Genomic DNA, 24547 nt, shown 5'->3' on the forward strand with positions numbered 1-24547 from the left:
ACGATACAATAAGTGCATTACAACAGGAGGAGATTATTTCAGAGGACTAGAGTTTCATGTTTGTACTATCAATAAAAGTGCTCATATAAAAAGCGTCTGGAAACTTATATATATATATATTAGGCCCCTCCAGATTCTTGTGTAAAATCGTCAATGTTTAAGCAATATCAGCAACGCCATCATTTTGTGTCTAACTTATAATTGTGCATCATTTTTGCGAATGCCCAAAGACACTAAATTCAATAAGGAAAACAACGTTGTTGTTTTTTGCTACTATTTGTTTTATTAGTTTTTTGCTACTATTGTGTTAATTTTATTCATTAGTACTAGTATTAGTAGTTCTGTACATTTTTTTTTTTTTTTTTAAATGGATACTAAAATCAAGTTGATATCCCTCTAGAAATAAAATAATTTTTAGTTGTAGTTAAATTTGCTGTTTTTTTTTTTTTTTTTTAATTGGAAATCCTTGTTCAAAACTCTGTTTAAAACTTCATATCACGGATATTGGAATTTTATTCGATTTAAATCTTGAAAAGTAATTATTTTTAGAATTTTTTTTTTTTTTTTTTTTTTTTTTGTAATTAAACTAATTATATTTGTATTATTGAGAAAAAAAACGTTGATTTTTTTTTTTTTTTTAACATAATATTGATTTTACGTCCATTTTTTTATTTACAACTTCAGGGGAAATAAAATAAATAATTAACTTCAATAAATATTTTTAATCATTTAAACTCTTTAGCTTTATAAAAATGTTACAATTTTTATGGACCTAAATTTATTTTTAGTTTTTATAACATGAAATATGGATCGATAGAAAACTTAAAAATATATTTAACGAGAAGTACTTTTAAAGTATAAGTTCATTTAAAAAATTTCATGAAAATTAGATCATTAGTTGATTCTTGCTAGATTTTTTTAAATACGGTTATGTTTATACCTTCGAAATGATCACTACATAGGCAAGCTGTTTTAAGGAATCGATAATGTAAACATGATTTTGATCTTGCATTTTCATTATTTTCGTGCACTGTAAAATTAAAACAAAAATATTACTAGTTTATATTAAACTTCTTTTAAATGGTACAAGTTATGATGATAGTATTAAATTAGATTAGCTACATCGTGTTACATATTATTAAATTAGATTAGTTACATTGTGTTACATATTATTAAATTAGATTAGTTACATCGTGTTACATATTAAATTAGATTAGTTACATTCTGTTACATATTAAATTAGATTAGTTACATTCTGTTACATATTAAATTAGTTACATCATGTTACATATTAAAGTAGATTAGTTACATCATGTTACATATTAAATTAGATTAGTTACATCGTGTTACATATTAGATTAGTTACATCGTGTTACATATTAAATTAGATTAGTTACATTGTGTTACATATTAAATTAGATTAGTTAAATCATGTTACATATTATTAAATTAGATTAGTTACATCGTGTTACATATTATTAAATTAGGTTAGTTACATTGTGTTACATATGTGGGAGGTTTAAATCTGCGTCGTGCATTAGAGGTTTCTAGTGTATATATGTCTGTATATGTGCGTGTATGTATGTGTGTCTGTATATATTTTATTTAAATATTTAAAAAATATTTTTATGTACATAAAATATATCCATGGTCACGTGTTTCTGATTATAACACATCAGCATGGAACACCTATCGAACTCACACCTACATTATCAGCAGTCTGGTGTTTTACCAATGAGCTACTATATCTTGTCGAATTTCATGCACGATTTTTATTGCTTTTAAATATATATATGCAGTTAAATGTATATATGTGTATATATGTGTATATCTTCCAATTACGCGATTCCATTGAATTTTACTTGTGGAAATGGAAACTTAACCAACTTTTTGGATTTTACCGTTATTGGATACTTTACCCTTCACCAGGCTATCCATTCACCTGAAATCACCTTTTTCTTCACCATATTCCCTCTCCTTCACTATTTGTTACCAAGTAAGATCAATGACTTACTTGTAGCTTCATCAAATACTTTTGCAAGCAAAATCCGATCCCACATTTTGCTAAATCCTACCCTCTGATGAGAAGGAAAGTATTTCTTCGAAACTCCGCGGATTAAGAACTATCCATTTATTTTGTGCTTCCTTTTTAAAATTAAATATGTTATTAACTCTTTTTCAAAGTGTTTTTTAACATGTTTTATTAACTACTTGTTCTTATACACACAAACACACACATACATATATATATATATATATATATATATATATATATATATATATATATACAGGGTAGGCCAAAATAAGGTCCTATATATATATGATTATATTTAAAGATAAGACCCTTATTTTGGCCCACCCTGTATATATACATACACACACACGATTATAAAAAGTCACTATGTGTGTGTGAGTTTCTTCCACATATGTTTCGAAATGGTTAAGCCTATTTTGTGCAAATTTCACACAAAAATAATTTGTGTCTGGCAGTGTTCTTAGATATGTTTTGTACAGAAATTCATCCAATAATTATCAAAAATCTAAAAAAAAAAAAAAAAAAAAAAAGAGAATCTTATCTTAAAAATAGCTTTTCTCTCTTATAGATAAAAGAATATTTTTTATAGGGGAATATTTTACGTTACACCGGCCAAGGGAGGTAATTAAATTTCAGCAAATCATTTCTTCTTATAAAAACAGATTTATTATCTCTGGACGTATAACTTAGTGGTAAAGCCTTTGACTACAGATCGAATGATCGCCTGTTCAAGCCCGGGTGTACCTCATCATTTTATTTTAATTTTTTCTTATTAATGAGTTCAGTTTATGATAAAAGAAGAGGTACTATTTAAAATCGCCAGAAATCATTTCTTCGTTTGCAGATTTTAAAACTAAATATTAATCAAAAGTAACTTTTCCAGGGTATACATCGTCAAGCCCAAATATCAGCTGACATGATATTATAAACAAACACAGACAGAACTTGATGAACCACATTATCATTTTTATTTTTTATTTATTTATTTTTATTTTTTTTGCAAATTATTCCTCGTAATGTATAGGATTGATTCTATAATACATAATAATATATATGCAATCTGCATGAATTAAAATACAGCAGAACCCCAGGATATGGCATTAAAAATTAGTAACAAAATACAGTACAGTATATAATACACATATTGTACTTATATTGTAAAAAATTTCAATTATATTGCACATTTTAAGTTTATAGCCTTGAATACTCAAAAATAATGTTTCAAGTAAATGTTTTATTGGGTTTAAAACGCTATTTTTTTTTTCATTATTATTACATGATTGTTTAAAATTCTTAGATATATATTTCCATGGCCAACATGTTTTCCTTAAGTCAAATTTCAGCTTTATCCAGTTATCACTCAGGTGTATCCCAAATTTTTCATATACATATTTTCTTCAAACTGTTTTGAATTGTTCACCTTTTTATTTGTGTCTGTGTTTGTATGTGTGTATATAATATATATATATATATAATCTGTGTGGGTGTGTGTGCAAAAGCTTACATGAAAAAGCTTATTTTTCAAAACCTGTTTCCTCTTTTTCTATTCTTCATTTTTCTTTCAACCCCCCACCCCACCCCAATATTAACATTGAACTTTTTCCAATTCTTCTGATATGATCAGGATGTTTCTTTCTTCTACTCCCATTAGGGTAGCAGTCGTTTTACTTACCTCTCATTCGTGGGCTGTTAGTTTGACGTTCTTGAATTCCATGTTTGTTTGTTTTTTCTACAAATGCAGATAAGAAAATATCCTATAGCTTAGGATGCTTGCCAAATTTCCTGTCTCACTATTGCTGTTTCCATGGAAGACTGAAATATGGGCGGAGACAACAACTGGGAGTTTGAGAAAGTATTTTAGTTAGCCCCACCTGGAAACGCTAAAAGAGTTTACCTTTTCAAACATTGTGATTTAAATCATGTTCATAAGTTCTGAATAATGCAATGTACACACACACACACACACAATAATAAACCCTCTCAGGATGAGCATAAGGAATATGTATAGAATTTTGAACTACACATTTCCAGATTTGAAAAAATATTGGAAATACATGCGTACCCTATTCATTCTGCTAGTGATCAAATGTAATTTCTTTACGTCAGCTTAAGTAAATAAACATTGTTTATTTGGTAGGAAATCATCTCTTATTTATTTCAAATTTTTGGGAGTAGAGTGCAGTTTTAAAGGCCCACATTCTAAATAATAAAATTAAAAAACATTTGTTATGGCCCTGTTTAAGAAGTTACAATAGAAAACAGAACACGAGAATAGCAACGAAATATATTGACAGGAAATTGAAAAGAATTTTCACAGCATAGCTGAGAAGGTGATCTATAAACTGTAATGTTTCAGTTGAAAAATGAGTGAGCGGTAAAGCTTTAAAGTTGTTCTAAATGACTAAAACTGCCACTTAAACATATATTTAAACACTACTGTGTTTCAATGATTACGCTTTTATATATATTTTTATATGTATCTCTATATTTATTATCTGTTCTTTCCTCTATTCCCCCCTTCTTATTTTTATACCTTTTTCTTTTTTTTCTGTCCTTCCCGTTTTTCTTTTCTCCTCTTTTAAAGATCGCCATAATCAATTGTTTCGGTTTCAGTGATGGCACTCAAATCATATTTTTTTTATCTTTCGAAATTATGATTATATATTGGATACAATATAATATGAAGTAATCGATAAAGAATTGACGCTATAATAATAAATATGAAATTTGCATAAATTAAAAGATCATATTTAAGTGTATTTTACAACCGAGCAATACTGGGCGCCTCTGTTAGTATATATATATATATATATATATATATATATATATATATATATATATATAATTATTACTATAACTATTTTTTAATACCTACAGACACTAGTGTTTCATCCTTTCGGGAATCATCAGTGCAGGGTGTCACAATTACCGCCGGTCGGGGAGATTCGAACCTGGCAACGAAGCCATCTCTGACTCTATTAGCAAGGAGCAAACCCACATGGCCAACGTTAACAATGGATGTAACTGCCAATATTCATCAGGTGCATCTTGTCAAACTTTGTCCTCGTACAAATATATACATTGTTGTGAGAATAATATCCATTCGTTGTTAACATTGGCCGTGTGATGTGAGAACAGTAGTTTGAATGATCTTTAGAGTTTGTTTTATTGATTTCGATAAAGCTGGACAGAGTACAGTGCATGCTCTTCTGACTACACTCTCGTCACTATTAACCAGCTTGGATGCCCGGGTGTTTGCAGGTGTGTGTTGAGCCAAAAAAAATGTGGTAGTAGGCAGGCAGGATCGAACCCATGACGCAAAGGCGGAAAAGTGAAAGAAAGTCTGCCGTCTTAGTGCTACTCCATGACACGACCGGAAGTCTAAAGCATTCAAATTTAACGCAATCAATCAAAAGATGACTTGCAGAAATGGCGTTACTTTTAAACCTCCCACAAAAGTAAAGTAGACAGAAGGTCGTTTTTAAGGGGGGGGGGCAGCTCCTCCAAAAAGGGGCCTCTCTGTTAGTATCCAAATAAATAGTAACTCAGTATGAAGGGTTTCTCCTACATAGACCAATTATAGAACAGATGATACTCTGGCCAAAGGTCAGGCAGTTGCGTTCCAATAGTTTTGCTTTATTTATATGAAAAAGACAAACACTGGAGACGATGGCACAGTAACAATTTTGTTTAACTCTATCAAAAAAAGATGGAGATGATGTCCGTTTGCGAATGTGAGATATTACGATCTAGGAAGTATGTGAAAACTTCTCGTGGAATCTGACGTGAGAAACCAGATGTAAAAATCCTTTCGTGGACGTACACACAAACGCTCGCACTTATTTTGCCTTTTATATATTAGATGTCCATACCTATCGAAGCATATCTTTAAACCAAATTTTAACTCTAAACTGAGAAAGTTATGTGTATACAAACACATAAACTGATGTCATATTTTATATATTTAAGTGAATATCTGTTTGTATAACTTTAGTTTGACATTTTTAGAGTCAGAATAAATTCAAAATAATAAAAATGATTTCATTCAGAATGGAAATTTACCGTGTGAGTTTTTCCTGTTGAAAAAACCTGAATAATTCCAGAATATTCCATTGGGGTTCCCAACTACCACCTGCAATAAATAATGCTTATCTTACAAAAAAAACAAAATGAGATAAGATTTTTACAAGACTGGAACAGTTGTTTGGGCATTCTCCAGAACCAAATTTTTCCATAAAGAAGAGCATCTCTCAGGTCTAGAGTAATTAAAAAAAGAAATCTTTTGTCTGATAAAGCAAATAAAACCTTCTTCATCTAAACCACACCCTTTTTCTTTTTCAATCTAATATTAGATTGAATAACAAATAATGGCAGATTCACAAGCATTTATAATTTGTTGCTATCAAAATGGCTTTCACAATGTCTTTATGATATTAGGAGCTGAAATATCCATTGCATGGAGGAAGATAGATATTTTTTTAAGAATATGAGTGGAAAAGTGATATTAATTTCATATTATGAAACAAAAAAGTATTGTTAAATGACGAGAAACAAAATGACAATCATAAGACCACAGGTGGATTATTAATACAATTTAATATGAGAATACTTCACAGTACAAATGATTATATTAAGATGTAAAACGTGATATTTGTAAGAATATGTAAGGATTATTATTTGTATCATTTCAGATTATTAAATAACGATCATAATCAATTAGCTTGTGTTTGGACAAGAATTAAGTTTGAAATGTGTTCATTCAACTGGAACATTAAGTGATGAAAATGCTATATTAAAACTTTAGACAAACAAAAATGCTATTTGAAACTTTGTCATGATAGACCACAAAAAATGTTATTTTCAAACTTGGGCATGACAGACCTACAAAAATGCTATATGAAACTTAAGCATGATAAACCAACAAAAATGCTATTTTCAAACTTGGGCATGAGACCTACAAAAGTATTACTTCAAACCTAGGCATAACACAAGCTCACAAAAATGACACATTTAATATTCTCTCAATATTCACATTTTCCAATGAAAATGTAATTTCTAACTTAAATGTGGCAGATTAACAAGAATGTTGTTTGTAATTTAAGCATAAATGGCCAACTAACAGTCTATGATGTGGAGATAAATGGACATGTCGAAAAAAATAATTGTAAGAATGTGTGTGTACTATTTCTATAATTTCAGAATACAAATGAAAAACTGTTGATTATAATAAACATTGTATGAGTTTGTATAGATTGATATTTATTTTCATACAATTAAAAAATACACTTCATTTTTGCCAATTAGTATAAAAATAATTATTGTAAGGATATTTGCCTGATATGATTTCAGAATATTGGATAATACAATAATTTTAAGAATAGGCATGAAATAATGAGAATGTCTAATTTGATATCATTAGCCAAATGTATTGTACAATTACTTTGTTTTGAATTAAATTTTTGGATTTTGCAGAAATTTTATAAATTTTGTTTTTCAATTTCTAATAAAAATTGTCACATTATTTTTCTTTTCTTCTCATTTCAGGAAAATGTAGAATATGTTTTTCTTGTTATCTTCACATTAGAATGTGCGATGAAGATTATAGCATATGGATTTGTGTTACATGCTGGTGCATATCTACGGAATGGATGGAATATTCTAGATTTTATAATTGTAGTTATTGGGTAAGTAACTCTCTTTTTCTTTTTTATATTTGCTATCAAATTTAAAAAGTATTTGTCCTTTTTTTAATGAATAGATAATTAATCCCATTACCTAGAATGAAGGGAAATGGGTGTATTATAATGCAGCATGTGTTGAACAGCTGTTCCTGAGGGAGCCCAAGTAATTTATATATGAACTTTAATTATTGTAGATTTCATAGTAGCAGAGTCCAAGAAGTCCTTAATGTTGATGCTAAGTTATCAAACATTTTATAGAGCTTTCCAGAATTCTTAACGCTGATAATGATTAGAATTTACCTACACTTAAATCTCACAATTATTTATTTACTTTTATTTTTTTAAATTATTAAAAATTTTAATAGTTTCATTCTTTTTTTGCTGATCTCCTATATTACAATTTTTAAAAGTATTTGCATTTAATATTGGGGGGGGGGCGGTAATTTATGCTTCCTGTCAACAACCTACTTATCGTTCACCGTTTTCAATAATATTCCAAGATGATCATAGTTTCATTGTATTTTATTTTTGTCTGCAAAATCCCACCTCTTCACTGTATAGGTTCCTAGATGCAGAAAAGCTTTCTATTCTTAGCATCTTCCCTCAGACTGCTAGACTGGAATTCCCTCCCTGTTACCTGCTCCCATGACTATACTGACATGCAGAGGTTTAAGTGTAATGTAAATTGACATCTCGCTCATCTCCTAAGCAAAATGCCTTGTTTGGGATGAACATGATTTAAAAAAAAAATGTATTATGTCAATTTTTTTTAAATATTTACATTCAAAGGTTTTGGGGGTCATTTATCTTTCCTTTCAATAATATTCCAAGATGATGTTAACAAAATCAAAGAAAAATATCCAAACATGAGTTTGAATGAAATGACGCAGTAGTCAGTGCATCAGTACTCAATAAATCGACAAAAAAAAAAAGACCTCCCAAAAGAAACTTTCATTTTCAATGCAGAAATACATGCATTAACTCTCGCACTCAGTTTAGACTCCAATAATAAAGATCCCAAATACATAATTATTTTTAAACTCTCAATCTGCTCTAAAAGCAAAAACAAATAAATAAAGACACTACTCTAATTGTAAAATGACTCAAGAAGCTCAGTTAATAAGTCAAAACGAATTCATTTTTATTTATTTATTTATTTGCGGACTGTTATCCTCATATTCACGTTTCACCACGTTTCAGTCAGCTTGTCTTCGGGCCTTTTTCAGGTGATTAATCATGATTATTTTTCCAACAGCAAAAAAAAAAAAAAATAGTATGTAATTTATTTTTTGCTGGATACAGAGCCATACCAGTATCAAAAGAAATTAATTAGCTGATTCAGCAGCAAAACTTTGAATATCCCAATAAATTTAAATTTAAAAATATCCTACTCAGACCTTAAGATATATCAATACATACACAATGGAAAAATGGCAAACTTAAAGGAATTGATTTCTTGAAAATAAACTATGTGCAATAATTCCAAAAATCAAAAAGCAGGAACAAAATACCAAACTAAACAGAAAAAAAGTCACACTAGTAAGAATAAAAATAGATCATACATATTTAACCACTCGTATCTCATCAAAAAAAGAAAATCAGTCCATTTGTATGTCATGTCAAACCCAGCTTACAATTAAACAAATTTTAACTGATTGTATTGATTTTGTAACAATAACTTAACAAAATAATTTTAAAAAAAAAATGTTAAGGATTTATGTGCAAAAATTAAAAAAAAAACAACAAAACAAAAAAAACATGCTTTTTTTTTCTTTTTTTTTTTCTTCCAAAAATCTTTTTGTTTGTTTTTCATTTTCTCCCAACTACTTTCTTTTTGCATTGGATATAAATGGCCCAACAGTAATAACAGAAACAATCTTTGTAAAATATTCAATGTTTATTAGTTGAAATACTTCATACTGATTGGTCAATTCTATCAAAATACTCAATCTCAATTGGTTGCCATTATTCGACTTCAGCTAATCAAAAAGTGTCACCTCTGGGAAGTGAGCACATGTCAACAAGGTCTAGAACATAGACATGATCAGCAGTTAGACTCAAATTGCTGAACGAACTTATGTCAGTCACAATAAAGTGTCACTGACTGTTATGCATACTTGTTGGGTCAACAAAATACAGCTGTGGCTGCTTGGCTACTAATATCTCAAACAGTACAAATTATAGTCATGGACTGCTTTTTTTACATAGGCATCACCACTTATCAAGGCCAAGAGGGCACTCGAAGATAAGGGTTAAAGAGTGTACAGTATAGTAACCGTTAGTAATGGAGATTGGGTAAATTTGTTAACATATTGAACGGCTCATCGAAAACTTGTTTACGTTAGATTTGCAGACAACCATATTGTAGTCAGCTGGAAAGCAGAAAAACGGAACACAATTCCATAGGCGTGAAGTTCTAAGATATAGCAACAGATTATCAAGCAAACCAGAAGAATGCCCAACTCAAAAGTCAGCAGCAAAGTATCCAGTCAGATTCAGATCCTGATATTAAACTTCATCCGTAATATAACTTGCCGCAAGATTTTTAGTTTCCCAAATTATTAATTTATTTATTAAATTAGGTGAAAGTACAGAATGGTTAACAAAACCCCTCCCCCCATGTTAAGAATGGCTTTCAAAATAAGATTATTTCAGCATGGTCAGTAAACTGCAAAATATTAAGAAAGCCGTTCTTAACATGGGATGTAAGGAGAGCATTGTTAACTATTCCATACTTTTACCTAACAATTTAATTAATAAATAAAAATTAGTCTGAAACTTGGTAAACCAGAAGAGCAAGCGACCCAAAACAGGAAGTCTTTAATATCAAGTCTGATTTGACATCGTTTGCTTTAGAGTTTGAGTCATGGATTCTTCTGGTTTGCTGTTTATCACAGTCTTATGAAGTTGCTCATACGTCTGCACAGATATGAATAAAACAACACTTCATCTAGACCCTTTGAACTTTTTTCTTAATACTTTTGTTTGTTCTGTTAAGTCATAAATAAAGTTGATCGATTATTATGTATAAATAGACTTTGTCATTACATTTGATGGTGCCTGTCTTCACTACAGATGTTTGGCCGATGTAAAGAGTTAGAGAACTAAATCCTGATTGAGGCAGTTTGTGTTATTCTTTGTTTTAACAGCTTTCAGAAAGACACAAAACCATCTGTTTGGCACTTAAGTTGCACCCTATAAATAACGGTCAGCTTAAAAGCTAGAAATAACTCAGCAAAACAAGAGAACAGTTCTTTCGACATTTCTTCAGAAATTTCTTCTCCTTCAAAGAAAAAAAAGAAAGAAAGAAATCCAACATGTTTAATTGTTTTTACCGTACACACCGTTATTATGTGGATGGAATGTAACACAAAGTTGGGTTTATTTTAGGTGGGCAATGAATATGTATATGCAGGCAGGGTACATTGTTTTCAACAGGTCTAATAAAGGTGTTGGGTAAGCAAGCCCACCAACCTGTGGTGCAATTGAGAATTGCATACCCAACAGTTGCAATTCCCAGAATAAAACTGTCTTCATTAGACGTTAAGAATTTGCTTGAAAACAGAAGCATGGCGCCATGGCAAGCCCACATATGAGATAGACCATCCATTGATACATCTCTGTAGTCATGCAGAGATGAACCCATCCATCACAAAACCTTTAATACATCTGTTCTTACCTTTGTCTGCTCTGATTCTACCATGGAGACCAGGTTGTAGACTACAGACTTATGATTTGTGCAGTATGGTCACTTTGTCATGTTCTAAGAAACATTCAATCTGATTTTTGTAGTTTTGAAATACGTAATGCTTCGCAAATTATAAATTGTTAAAATATTCTTGAAAAATATTAAAAATGGTTTAAAATCAAATATTTTTTCTTGATCAAAAACACTGCGATAGACATAGAGAGGGTTTACCTCAGAAACGGGCGAGAATCTGTCTCGGCATCAGGCTGAAAGACAGAAAAAGAAAAAAAGAGAGGCTCAAGATGGCGGCTGTTGTCTTTTAAAGTCTCCGGTCACGCGTAGATCCCTAGCTATCTCATGTGGTATATGTAAATTGTGTGTGCCCGAAACATTATAAAAGGCGAGTCGCTGGGAGGAGTGGGAGAAGCGTTTAAGACATGCTAATAGAGAACGTCGACGGAACCACAGGACTGTCAAAACTATCACCGCCAGAATTGGCTGGGCAGTGTCTGAAGCAGTTTATTTATACAACGTGACCCCAAAGGATACTGTATCACCTTCTACAGTGCGGGCCGACACATTGTACAGGTATCACGTTAGGGTGAAGAGCATAGAAACGCACCCAGTACCTGAGACGAAAGTAACTGGATGGAGGCTGGAAAAAGGGGATGTTGTCTGGATCAAGAACCCGCGTGGCAAATGTATGATTCAGTATGGACTTGGACGCATCACTGAAGTGATCAGCAAGCAAGCAGTGTGTGTCGACGGTGTGCCCCATCACATTAAGGACTTATGGCCGACAACACAATCACGGCTACCCATGAACAATGGGAGAGAATCTGACTCCAGTCATGGACCAGTGAGACATCGCTCTGGTTCACAGCAGCTCCCTCAGAAGGTGACTCTGATATCAGTAGCCTCCCAGTGGAAGCGGTATTCTTCAACCCTCAGTCCACAGATGAGAGCTTAAGCGAAGAAGGGACATGCATCGTTCCCTTTTGGAGAAGCACCCGGCAATGGCGATCACCACCCCATTGCCATTTCTGTGGCCATGATATCAGGAGGGAGCGTGACAGACATAGAGAGGACCTACTTCAGAAACGGGCGAGAATCTGTCTCTGTAGCAGGCTGAAAGACATAAAAAGAAAAAAAAAAAGAGAGGCCCAAGATGGCGGCTGGTGTCTTTTAAAGCCTCCGGTCACGCGGAGATCTCTAGCAGTCTCGTGTGATATATGCAAATTGTGTGTGCCCGAAACATAAAAGGCGAGTCGCTGGGAGGAGCGTTTCAGACATGCGAATAGAGAACGTCAACGTATATCTCGTGTTGTGAACAACAAACTCTACTCGACTCAACTTGTGACTAGCGAACCTCTGCTTGATGTTTTAGCCAAAAAGTTCTGATACAAACACTAAAAAAAAAAAAAATCAATAAGGAGATTATTTTATGTTAAACTTTCACAAACTAAACTTCCTATCTAATCACTCAGAAGCTCTCTCCAGTTGTCCGTTCCTATTTACTTGCCTCCCCACGAGGCCAATTAGACACACGGTTGCTTTTTAATCTGGGAGAAGATTCAGCTCCCTAAAAAGGCATACTCTGGATTAGGACAAAAATAAAAATTGTCCAAGTCTAGAAGGATTTCGCTTTCACTGACCAATGATGGAAAATATGAAAGTATCAGAACACATACAACGCTTTGCTCCTTCAAAAGGCCAAGAAAATCCAGTCAATATTTTAAACCATCCCATCGTAGGATGATGTGGCAGAAAGTGTAAGGCGGTGAGAATAAGCCAGTGTAACAAGTGTACTCTGGCCACCTTACAGAATTGTCTGTGCGGCCCTGTAGTCATTCTCCACTAGCGGCATCTCAGGCAAATAGCAATAAACTAAATTCTTTTCAAAGAGTGAAAGGCAATGCCTGGAAGGGTGGATCTTCTAGGATTGCCTAAACCTAATACCACCACAATCTGATAGACTAGGCCATTGCCTTTTATCTAACTAGTCGAACTAGTAGTAAAAAAACTGATCCTTAAGTAGTATGTATGTTTTTTTGTTTTTAGTTCAAAAGAATCAATATTCCAAACCATCATTTTTTTTTTCTTTTTATTAGAATTTTATTTTATTTTTTACGTTAACGTTATTTTATCATAATTTAAATATCTTCCTGTTATTATAGTTACTTCATTTATACATGTAAGACTGTGTAATTAGTATTATGTAAGCATGTGAAACTTCCGAAACAAATCAATGATAATGGAGCATTTATATAAGTACAAATCGATTGGAACATTTAATAAGTGAAAATTAATTAGGTAAATGGCTACTCACAGGATGGGCAAAATAAAAACCTAATGGATGTGATAACTAAACTAAAAATGTATCTAAAATGCAAGAAAAACAATTTCATGGATCTTTGGTGTGCCTTTAAACTGCATTCAGTGATGGGACCCCAATTTGAGTTGTTTTTTTTTTTTTTTGTTTTTTTTTTTCAATTTTATTTTGTGAGTATGGAGTTACTCCTTATTTGCCATTACTCCCAGATTTATTCTGACCTGGAGTGGTAGTCCCTATCCTGGTCTCATCTGAGCAAAATGTAATTTGTTTCAAGACTATTCATAATGAGGCTATTTATGCCTACAAAAACAAATTGATCTACATTCATTGATAATCCGCTCACAATGTAAGAGGTATTTTTTCTGTGTGTCTGTCCATCTTTTTAAGCAGATCTCTTCTTGAAATGGAAAATATTGTATCAATGCTAAATAATAAAATTTTTTTTTTTTTTTTTTTTACATAGACGGCACCACTTATCAAGGCCGATAGGCCACTCAAGGATAAGGGTTAAAGAGTGTAGAGTAGTCAAAAGGACAATATAGTAATCGATAGTAATGGAAGTTTGGTAAATTTGTTAACTTAAGTGGAATGGCTCATCAGAAACTTGTTCACGTTGGACTTGAAGACAACCATATTATGTCCCGTTCAGCTAGGTGAAGATAAGAATGCTTATGGCCGGGGGGCGTGCTGATACTATGTCAAAGATTAAGACAGGCGTTTATGAGATTTTCGGGAGACATGATATCTGTTTTAATGGCGGAAAAAAAGAGATTATTTTTCTAGTTAGATCTGGTGAGAATGAGTTTTAACTAACGTAATTGATTCGGACAGTCTCGAGAATTTGGGTTCCAAAATGTCTGCTCGGAGTCGGGGACCTGTGGTGTTTTAACTCGGAGACCACCAAGCTAGTTTGACAGATATGTTCACAAAACAATAGAGAAAGGGAAAAGAATAAGAAAATAGAGGGATAGAGAAAGAAATTCACAAGAGAAGAAAGAGGGGGGAATAGAAGATAATGGAGAAAAGGAAGGAAGATGCTTTTTATAAACAACGATGGCCTACTCAAAAAGATATAGAAGGGTTTTGGCAGTCTTTGGCTAGCGAGCGAAGCGTACACATCGGCTCTCGCCCCGCCTGGGGTGAGAGGCAGGAGCAGAAATCTCAATAAGGACTAACTTGAAAAGATCTTGTTCTTAGCTAGAGAATTAACCTGATATCTCAAGTATACAGCCTGCATCACGAAGCGCGGATAACGAAAACACGACTTTAAACAAATGTAGAATGATTGCAAATAATTATTTTATTTGGTTTAAACGAAAATGACCTTAGAGTTTTTCTTTGTTTTTCGATTGCCGGCATAAGTGAAGATGCAGTTTATTTCAGGTATGCCCTGATGCCAGACGACGAAGACACATACACAAAACCAGAGTGACGGCCGAAGAGGACAATGTTGCCACACAGACTTGGGGTCATGCACGTTTAACGTGCCTTGAGCAGCGGAGGTATGTTTTCCAGTGACCCGTGCGAGTCTGGTCACGCTGGAGGGGTCCACCACTAGACGACGCGTGCCCAGGACACGAAAATGTCACATTCACGTGCCAGTGACATATATGTTATAATCTGGTGCCGATGATGACTATCACGATCTGTTGCCGTGACTCTTGTGTCACAACGTGATGCGCGTGACACGTCCCGTTACAATTATAGAAAGCTGGAAAGCAGGAAAACGGAAGACAATTCCACAGGCGTGCAGTTCTAAGAAAGCAGCTTTGATCATGGAATCTATGTTTAGGTTTAGGTACAGATAAAGAGTGGGGAAAATTATTGATAATGTTTTCAGCTAGTCTAGTGTTTCTTGTGAAAGTTTGGCGAGGGGGGGGACCATAGATTGAAGCTCAGTTGAACACTTTCCATGAAAATAACGATAAAGCAGAGACAAACTCGCAACATCTCTTCTGTGAGATAGAGGTTGCAGCGAAGAGAAAAGGACATCTCCCACCAGGCCACGAAGTCTATTTTGAACCCTATCAAGGCAGGACAAGTCTTTTCTAGCAGCTCCTGCCCATATGTGGCAACAGTATTCCATCCTTGGACGTATCTGGCTCTTATATAGATAGAGAATTGCATCAGCAGTGAGATATCTACTGGATCGATAGAAGAATCCGACCATTTTTCCAGCGGCCTTGGCAACAGATTTGATGTACGTATTCCATTTAAGATCAGGAGTAAAAGTCAAGCCCAGAAGCCTGTCAAAACTTGAGGCCTTCCCAAGACGAGAGCCATTCATTTTAATTGATGCCTGATGTAAAGATAGAAGCTTGGTTTTAGATTAAAGATTTAGATTAAAAGTAACCAGCCACTCCTTTCCCCATTGTACAGCGTGATCAAGATCAGAGGAGAGAGAATCGGAGAGAACTTGGTCGTTTACTGTCTTAGATGTGCTACCATAGATGGTAGTGTCATCAGCAAAAATGTCTACGAATGATGTAAGGATGTGATTTGGAAGATCATTAATGTAGATCAGGAAAAGAGTTGGGCCCAGGATGGAACCCTGAGGGACTCCAGCATTTATATGGTGAGCTTCTGATTTTTGCCCATCAACTACTACTCTTATGAACCTATCAGAGAGAAATGATTTAATAATTGAGAAGACATTTCCAGCAATACCATAGCTGGAGATCTTGTGAAGTAAACCTTTACCCAACAAATTAAGTGGATGACATGATCAGAACTCTAAATCGAAACCTTGAGATCCATGGACTAAGCTATTCAGATTTACTTATGACTAGATCCGAAAAACATTACCTAAACAAAATATCATAGATATACAGTTTACGTTGTTTCAAAACATTATTTCAAACATGAATGTTGAAACATTATCAGTAACGTTGGAAATTCTTTTAGTAGTCTAAAATAATTTACTTTGCTTCAACTACATATTGACATATATTTCTTTGTCCATTCTATTTTATCAGAAACTATTTGGCTAATCTGGCGGAAATTTTGCATGGACCTTTGCTATGATAAAGTGCAGCGAACTACGTAATATGGTATCCATTCACTGTACAAGAAGGGATTAATAACGATTAGTATTTAATGAAAAAATGAGCACAAACTTAACCATATTCAACGGGTTATAAATTTTGTCTATTTTTAATGTGTTAGAAAGTCTAGTATATATATATATAACACAAAAAGATGGCGGAAGTGAGGAAGCATGACTTTGAAAGTCTTTTTACCTGAATACGATGTTCAGCATGTTAAAAATATACCTTTTGTTGTAAAAATCTAATGGAAAAACATCTGAAGAAGTTGGTGGGGACAGGATATTTTTATGGACACATAAATCGTAAAATTGCCTTCCCACTAATGAAACAGCTGTAATGGAAAAAAATCCAGGAAATAAACGAATGTTATAAAAAAAAGAAAACGTGAGTCTTTGAATTTTCAACAGAATTTTGCACTATATATGCTCTGCACCTATTAAATAGTCACATTGAGCTTAAGTCCAAATTAACGGTGACTGGTTTTTAAAATAACAATCTAGACCCGTTAAATGAAAATGGTATACATTGAAATTAACGATATTTCAAAAACAAACTTATATATATATATATATATATATGCACATACATATATACCAGACAAACCGTCTAGACCTTAAGAGTCTAGTTTATTATATAAAGAAAAGTTGTCTGTGTGCCCTGCTAAAAGTCAAGGCATGCACTCATATTTTCAAGCACAGGTACATTTTTTTTAATGTTTATTAATCAGATGGGAGATCGACATTTAGAGCAACTTATTCATTTATATGTACGTATTAATCTGGCAATGATTTTGTTTTCAAGTGCTAGATAAGGAGGGGGAGAAGAGAGAGAAATTATAAAAGAAATATGTTACAAGCACTTATTAACTCTATTTTTTTGTTGCCCGTACCCCTCCCGGGCAACGCCAGGTAATCATGCTAGTTATTTCCATATAATGCAATAATTTTGACATACAATGCTCTAACAGACGTTGACTGGCTGTAACCTTTAATAACCAATCAACTCCTTTTGAGCTATTAAACAAACATCTGTAGAATTCTTTAAACACTGACTATTTTAACTTCTATATTTTATGTTCAATTGATGAAAACTCGCTCATGACGATGTGGCTCAGATTTCTTGAAAACAGAATTGTTTGAACGTTAACCTCAAAGGCGTCAATCAAGCTGATGGCTAACTTCTCACAACGTGTAGGTTGGCCAGTGTTGGATTATCCTAGGATTTACACCTTTGAGAATTTCATGCTTAAGAAAAATATTTTTTCATACGTTGATTTAGATGAATGTTTTGATCAAGAATCTGTTCACTTCTCCGTATTACTCAAAATTACAATTGCATCCCCACAAAAAAAAAAAAAAACGTTTTGGAATTGTGATTCTGCCATCCATGAAAATCAAATTTAGAATTAAATTTTTCTGAACACGGAAATCTCTATTTTAATATAAAGTAATAATTCCATATTTTCTTCTTTTGCTAATTTGATTTTGACATTTTGCTGAGTTTAGTGAAAATCAGCAAAATATTGGCCTAAAAAGTCAGTTGATCTGAGATTTTATCGACTTTTTTTGTCACCTATTTCTTGGCCTATACACAAGTATATGTGGTATTTACATAAATTTCCACAGAATGGTTTGTACTGAATAATCTGATAAGGACAGATGATTGATAATTCAACTTTCACACCTAATCTAGTGGGGATGAACTTTATTTCATAAGATTTTTTTCCATGTAAATTTGCATATATCTTATCAAAATGAATAAAAGGGAAAGATTCTTACATCTATCCTTATTTGGTATTTCTCTCTCACTGCGACAAATATGACACGATGGTCGAAAGTGGGATTGAAATGTCAACGCTCCAGAGGAAGAACACTCTAACTCCGCAAAAGATGCACGTACAGCCCTGTTGGCATTTCCCAGCAGAGGCGCCTTGGGCGATTAGCAATAAAATAAGCTCATTTCAAAAAGCGAGACCAAAGCCTGGGAGAGTGGACCTCCTAGAACTGCACAGGAGCAACATTATACTTCCATCAACAGGAAACGGGGTATTACAGGAATGGGCTAATCTGTTGATTTGGGGGTGGGGAAAAATCTCTCGCCTATTCTTACTATATTAACATCAAAACAGGTTGTGCTTGATTCTATGATGCAACATAAATGTTTGAAATGCCATTTATATATATTAAACTGTAAATACTCTCAAACCTATTTACACTGTATTTATTTATTTATAAACTGTAAATACTCTCAAACCTATTTACACTGTATTTATTTATTTATAAATTGTAAATACTCTCAAACCTATTTACACTGTATTTATTTATTTATAAATTGTAAATACTCTCAAACCTATTTACACTGTATTTATTTATTTATAAACTGTAAATACTCTCAAACCTATTTACACTGTATTTATTTATTTATAAACTGTAAATACTCTCAAACCTATTTACACTGTATTTATTTATTTATAAACTGTAAATACTCTCAAACCCATTTACACTGTATTTATTTATTTATAAACTGTAAATACTCTCAAACACATGTAGGTTTTCTTAATTTGTATATTTATTTTATAAGCAGCTTGTAATAAATTAATATTCTATAATATACACTAGCATGGGTGCCCGGTGTTGCCCGGGTGTTTGGAGGTGTGTGTTAAGAAAAAAAAAAAGCGGTAGTAGGAGGGCAGATTCAAACCTGTACTGCAAAGGAAGAAAAGAACGGGGGGGGGGCATATCTTTTTTGTTACGACCACCGCCAAACCAGAAGTGACGTACCTGTAGAAAAGTGCCCAGTTGAGGGTGAAGAAATGAATGTTTTTAGCCAATTTTTCAGTATTTGTCGTCTGAAGGGTCGAGCTTGAAAACGATACTGATCTTGTGAAAATCTGTCGCAAGTTTTAGGCAGACATACAAACATACATACATACATTTATATATTAGTAGCTCAAATTTTCGACCCAAACCAATTAAAAAGCTTGCCCTATCTCTAAATACCCTTTATGTAAAATTTCAAATCTTTAGGCCAGAAATTATCTGAGTAATTTGGTAGAGACCATAGAGGTCAAATGTTTTAAAACTTTGACCCTTATTATAACCCCTTAACATTTATTGTTTTGGGCTCAAATCAAGTTATTAAATTTGATCCATGTTCAAGAAATCTATATCTAAAATTTCCATTGTTTATACCTAAAATTGGCGGAGAAGTTTGGTAGAGTTCTCAAAGGTCAAATCGTTGAACTTTGACGTCTTAACAGCCAAATTTCTGGCCAAAAACGGATTACAAAGATTTTTCCAAATCTCCATACCCTGTATATCAAATTTCGAGTCTGTAACCTGAAAATTGACAGAGTTATTGTGTAGGGAAATATACACAGACAGACACACACACACACACACACACACACAGACAGACACTCTCACTTTTATAGATATATAAATAGATTTGTAATTTCATATTTTCTTATATATTTGCAATATTTTTATTGATATTAAAACGTCTGAGGTTGCTGGATGTTGAGATCGATATTACACTTTGATCTAAGCCGAAATGCATAGGAAATTTTTAAATGAATGAAAAAAAAAATTTAATTTATTATTGTATTATCTTTTGATGGGGGTGGGGTAGTATAGTAACGGTTCTGTTCATCCTCTCAGGAATTACCTCCTCCTTTTTTAGTAATTCTCTCAGCTACTGCATCTTCCTTTGAGGAAGAGGATAATGTGTCTCTCCAGTTGTCATGAAAACATCATGTGAGGGACTACACTGTATTTAGTGGGGGGAGGGGGACAGTAGTATAGATCTGTTCTGTTGCCATAATACTGTACCCACAAGCATTATCTTCTCCTTTCATTAGGCAATCCCCTCAAGAATTATCCCGTGTGTGGGGGGGCAGTATGCTGTATTATAGTTCCTATACAATCATTTAATGATTATCTTTTCCATTTACATGGGGGTGAGCACTGTATTATCTGTTCTGTTGACATATCTCCCTAGATATTTTTTGGAGGGGGGGGGGAGGTATGTTCGTTATGATACAACGCTCTGTCATTACCTCCACCTTTGATGTTCAGTGTAGTGTATGTTAATTCAAATGATATTATCCTTCCAGGCTAGCAAAAATCTGTAACTAGAGGGAGTATATGTTTGTGAGCATAGGCGGTCATTTCAATCCTTGCCTGAGGTAGTTGCTAGTCTAGCTGCACTGAAGAGCTGTGATATAGCAAAACTGCCTGTAGATGGCACACACACACACACACACACACACATATTCGTACATACAAAATTCACTAATTAACAAATTAAACGGTTGTTATAAAGTGTGGAATACAGGCAATAAGCCTAAGGGTTTGAAATGCGAATTATATTTAGTGTAATTTAGTATTATGTTAATAAGGTAAAACAAAAAAAACGGGTGGAAGCCCTTCATGAAAATTCAGGTACTGCTAAATTTGGTGAATTTTTTGACAATAAGTATTCAACATCAATTAATAAATATTCCCCAAATTTCAGTTTCTTTTAGAAATTTGAAAGGGTTTTTATGGGGCATAATTTTGGCCCAACCTCCGATTTTAAAATTCAAATAAAGATCAAGTTTGTATTTAATTAATCCATGTTTACGAGACATCAGTTAATCAAGATTTGCTGAATTTCAATTTCTTAAGACTCCTTAAGCTGAAGCTTTAAATTTCAAACATTTTATAGAATCAAAATCATTTAAAAAATTTTTTATCAAAATTGGAATAATGATGCTAGACATAATATTTAGTATAATCATATCTTAATTTCAACTTTTATAAAATGGTGCAGAACTGTTGTTTGAGGAATTAATTTTACTCATATGAGATCTAAGACAGCTATTCTTTCAATCATATATAAATATATATATATATAATATATATATATATATATATATATATATATATATATATATATATATATATATATATATATATATATATATATATATATATATAGTGCTGGCAAAAAGAAAGTCCACACTTGTAATTTTTTCAAAAACTGCAAATTTAAGCTAAATTTAATGTAACTGTTTAAACAGTCTATACCTCATTTGATTGACCTTTTATTCTTCTGTGTGTGTGTGTGTGTGTGTGTGTGTGTGTGTGTGTGTGTGTGTGTGTGTGTGTGTGTTGTTACGTTGGGCTACCGGACAGCCGTTTAAGTGTCATAATGTTCTTGTTGTTTTTTTTTAAAAATCCCTCCCATACTAACTTAATTCCCACCCTCTCTATAAAATGTATTAAGTGGATTGCTACTACCACCCCCTCTGGTTTTTGACGGTCGGGGCCCGATTCTTTTTCTTTATTTATTTCAGTATCAAAAATGTAATTGTCTAGTTTAGATGCTTGAAAATACCATAAGGTTGAAATAAATTATTGCATCGACAATTATGTAATTTCTGTGTTATATTTTTATGTTATTGCTCTGTTTACCACATTGAGCTCTCATACCCGGATTTCCTCCTGGAATTATTCCATTATAACACTATATATATATTAGCTGACCATCTAGCATTACCTGGTCGTAAGATATGCTTAAATATGATATTTTAATTCATGCAGATTATGTATGTATTATTATAGAGAATTCTCTATCGATTATCATATTGAACCTAATACATAGTAGTAAGATCAAAACTAAAAACAGATATATATGACCTAGAGTCCATCCCCCAGAATCAAGACCAAAACATACAACTCTCTACCCTCATTAGCCTCTTAGCCACACCCCTATATCTGTCATCCTTTTTTAAAGAATAGAATCGCTCAACCTTTAAAGACACACGGTTCACAGAGTTTTATATATATATATATATATATATAGAGAGAGAGAGAGAGACTTCAAATGTATTAATAACGTGAACTAAAAAAAAAGTATTATTTTCAAAAGTGCTCAATACGTGAGTAGAACTTTTCTACATAAAATTATATAAACATAAGGAAGAACCTACACAGATCGATCAACATTTTGAGGATAACACGTTTTGTTGGGGTGCTAAAGTTTTTATCTAAGTTTCGGTATATATAAATATGAGTTACGAATTTTGTTTTTTTTTTTCTGAGGAGTCCATGGAGGAAATATTCAGTATTGTCGTGAATATCGGTTATTCTCCTCTGAACAAAACATATTTGTAAATGCACTGACGTTTTCGTTTTGATAAAAATGATTAAGATGAATGAAATCTTGAACTTTGGAATCCAGCAAAATAATTATTTATTTATATATGTGTTGTTATACCTTAACAAATATTGAGCTTCTGATTAAACAAAAAAAAAAAACGATTAGTATATGTAAAGAATAAAAAATATATGCAAAAACGTACATTTTCACACACACACACACACACACACACACACACACACACACACACACAATGTATATTACTTAAAATTTGCAGCTTAGATTTCTTCACATATTTCTTTTCTTCTTCTTCATCATCATCATCATCATCAATGTCAGTTAGTAAAAACAGGCTCCTTCAGTCTTTGACAGACTATAGATGCCCATGAAGGGGTACCTGTGCGTGAAATTTTTGTGGCAGGAGGTGCGCAATCTCCATCCACACCTCTCCTGAGTCAACATTATTAAATACCAGTGGCAAGTGAAGTAAGTGATTGTACAGGACGACTGTAAACAAATGCGGAGAGCACATACAGCGCCTAGAATTCCCAAATGGTCACCCACCTGGTACTAACCAGGCTCAACGTTGCTTAACTTCGATATGACGAGAACCGGTGTATCAACGTGATTATGCCATACATAATGTCAATTAGTAAAGTACCGCAATAGAACGACTTTAAATTATCAATACTTGATTCCTGCGTTTACATTAATTTTGTGTTTTTCTTTTTCTTTCTGAATTCTTTATTACCCCCCCCACACACACACACACTCGTTATTCTTTTCCTACTTTTTTTTATTTTCCATTTGCCGACACTGAATTTAACAGTAAAGTAATTCTTTCAAAGAATCCATTGTAATTCTCTGGAACCTTTTTTCATATTCTCCTAATACACTTATTGGTTTCGATCAAGAAATCGGAAAAATAAAGCTGTTAGTTCTAATCTCTTAAATGAATAGTGCGTTCTACAAGATTGAACGGATGATTTCAAAGATGTGAGCTGATCGATCTCTGTTGCGATTTCTGTCGATTCCTCCCAAAACAAAATGAAAATGTCTTCCAATGAATCTTTATTAAATTTACAGAACCTGTGTTAAAAAACATCTGTAGAAGATTTTCCTAGATTTAATGGAGTATTTAATTTCTGTTTTTTCCACAAGTATAGAAGCTTATAAAATTAATACTCCTGTGTACTCCTTTATGTTGATAATCGGCTTTGTTTTACTTTGGTATCCCTGTTGTTCTGTGAAACTGAACATGGCAGTGTATGCGAAAAAATCGTCCCTGGCAATGTTTTAAGTCAAACGTCAATGTAATTATAAAAAAAACAGATTTTTTATTAAAAAAAAACACATTTTTTATTAAAAATAAAATTTAAAAAAAAAAAAACGTTTTTTTTTTTTTTTACTTGCTTTACAAACTTTATTTGAATGTTTTAACAAACTGTTACATACTTAAAAATATATATTATAGATCTTTTATAATTTAATTTTTTTTAATTTATTGAACAAAAAATTGTTTTTTGTTTTTTTTTTACATTTCTCATGTATTTGGATCAAGCATTATATATTTAAAAAAAAAAAAAAAAAAAAAAGCATCCAATACGTGAGTGGCAA

General features: G+C 32.7%; 1 protein-coding gene across 16 annotated transcripts in view; it reads left to right on the forward strand.

Annotated features, from left to right (window-relative positions):
• The window catches only part of LOC145303601 (muscle calcium channel subunit alpha-1-like), a 1244232-nt gene that overhangs the window by 798817 nt on the left and 420868 nt on the right, over nucleotides 1-24547 (forward strand). For all 16 annotated transcript variants that reach the window (XM_080145164.1, XM_080145154.1, XM_080145170.1 and 13 more), the window contains exon 4: nucleotides 7580-7719. In XM_080145164.1, the coding sequence (XP_080001290.1) occupies nucleotides 7580-7719 (140 nt within the window). The remainder of the gene's footprint in view (nucleotides 1-7579; nucleotides 7720-24547) is intronic.

This window comes from Euprymna scolopes, chromosome 19 (genome assembly GCF_053919585.1).
Source record: "Euprymna scolopes isolate OS-2025 chromosome 19, ASM5391958v1, whole genome shotgun sequence".
NCBI lineage: Eukaryota > Metazoa > Mollusca > Cephalopoda > Sepiida > Sepiolidae > Euprymna > Euprymna scolopes.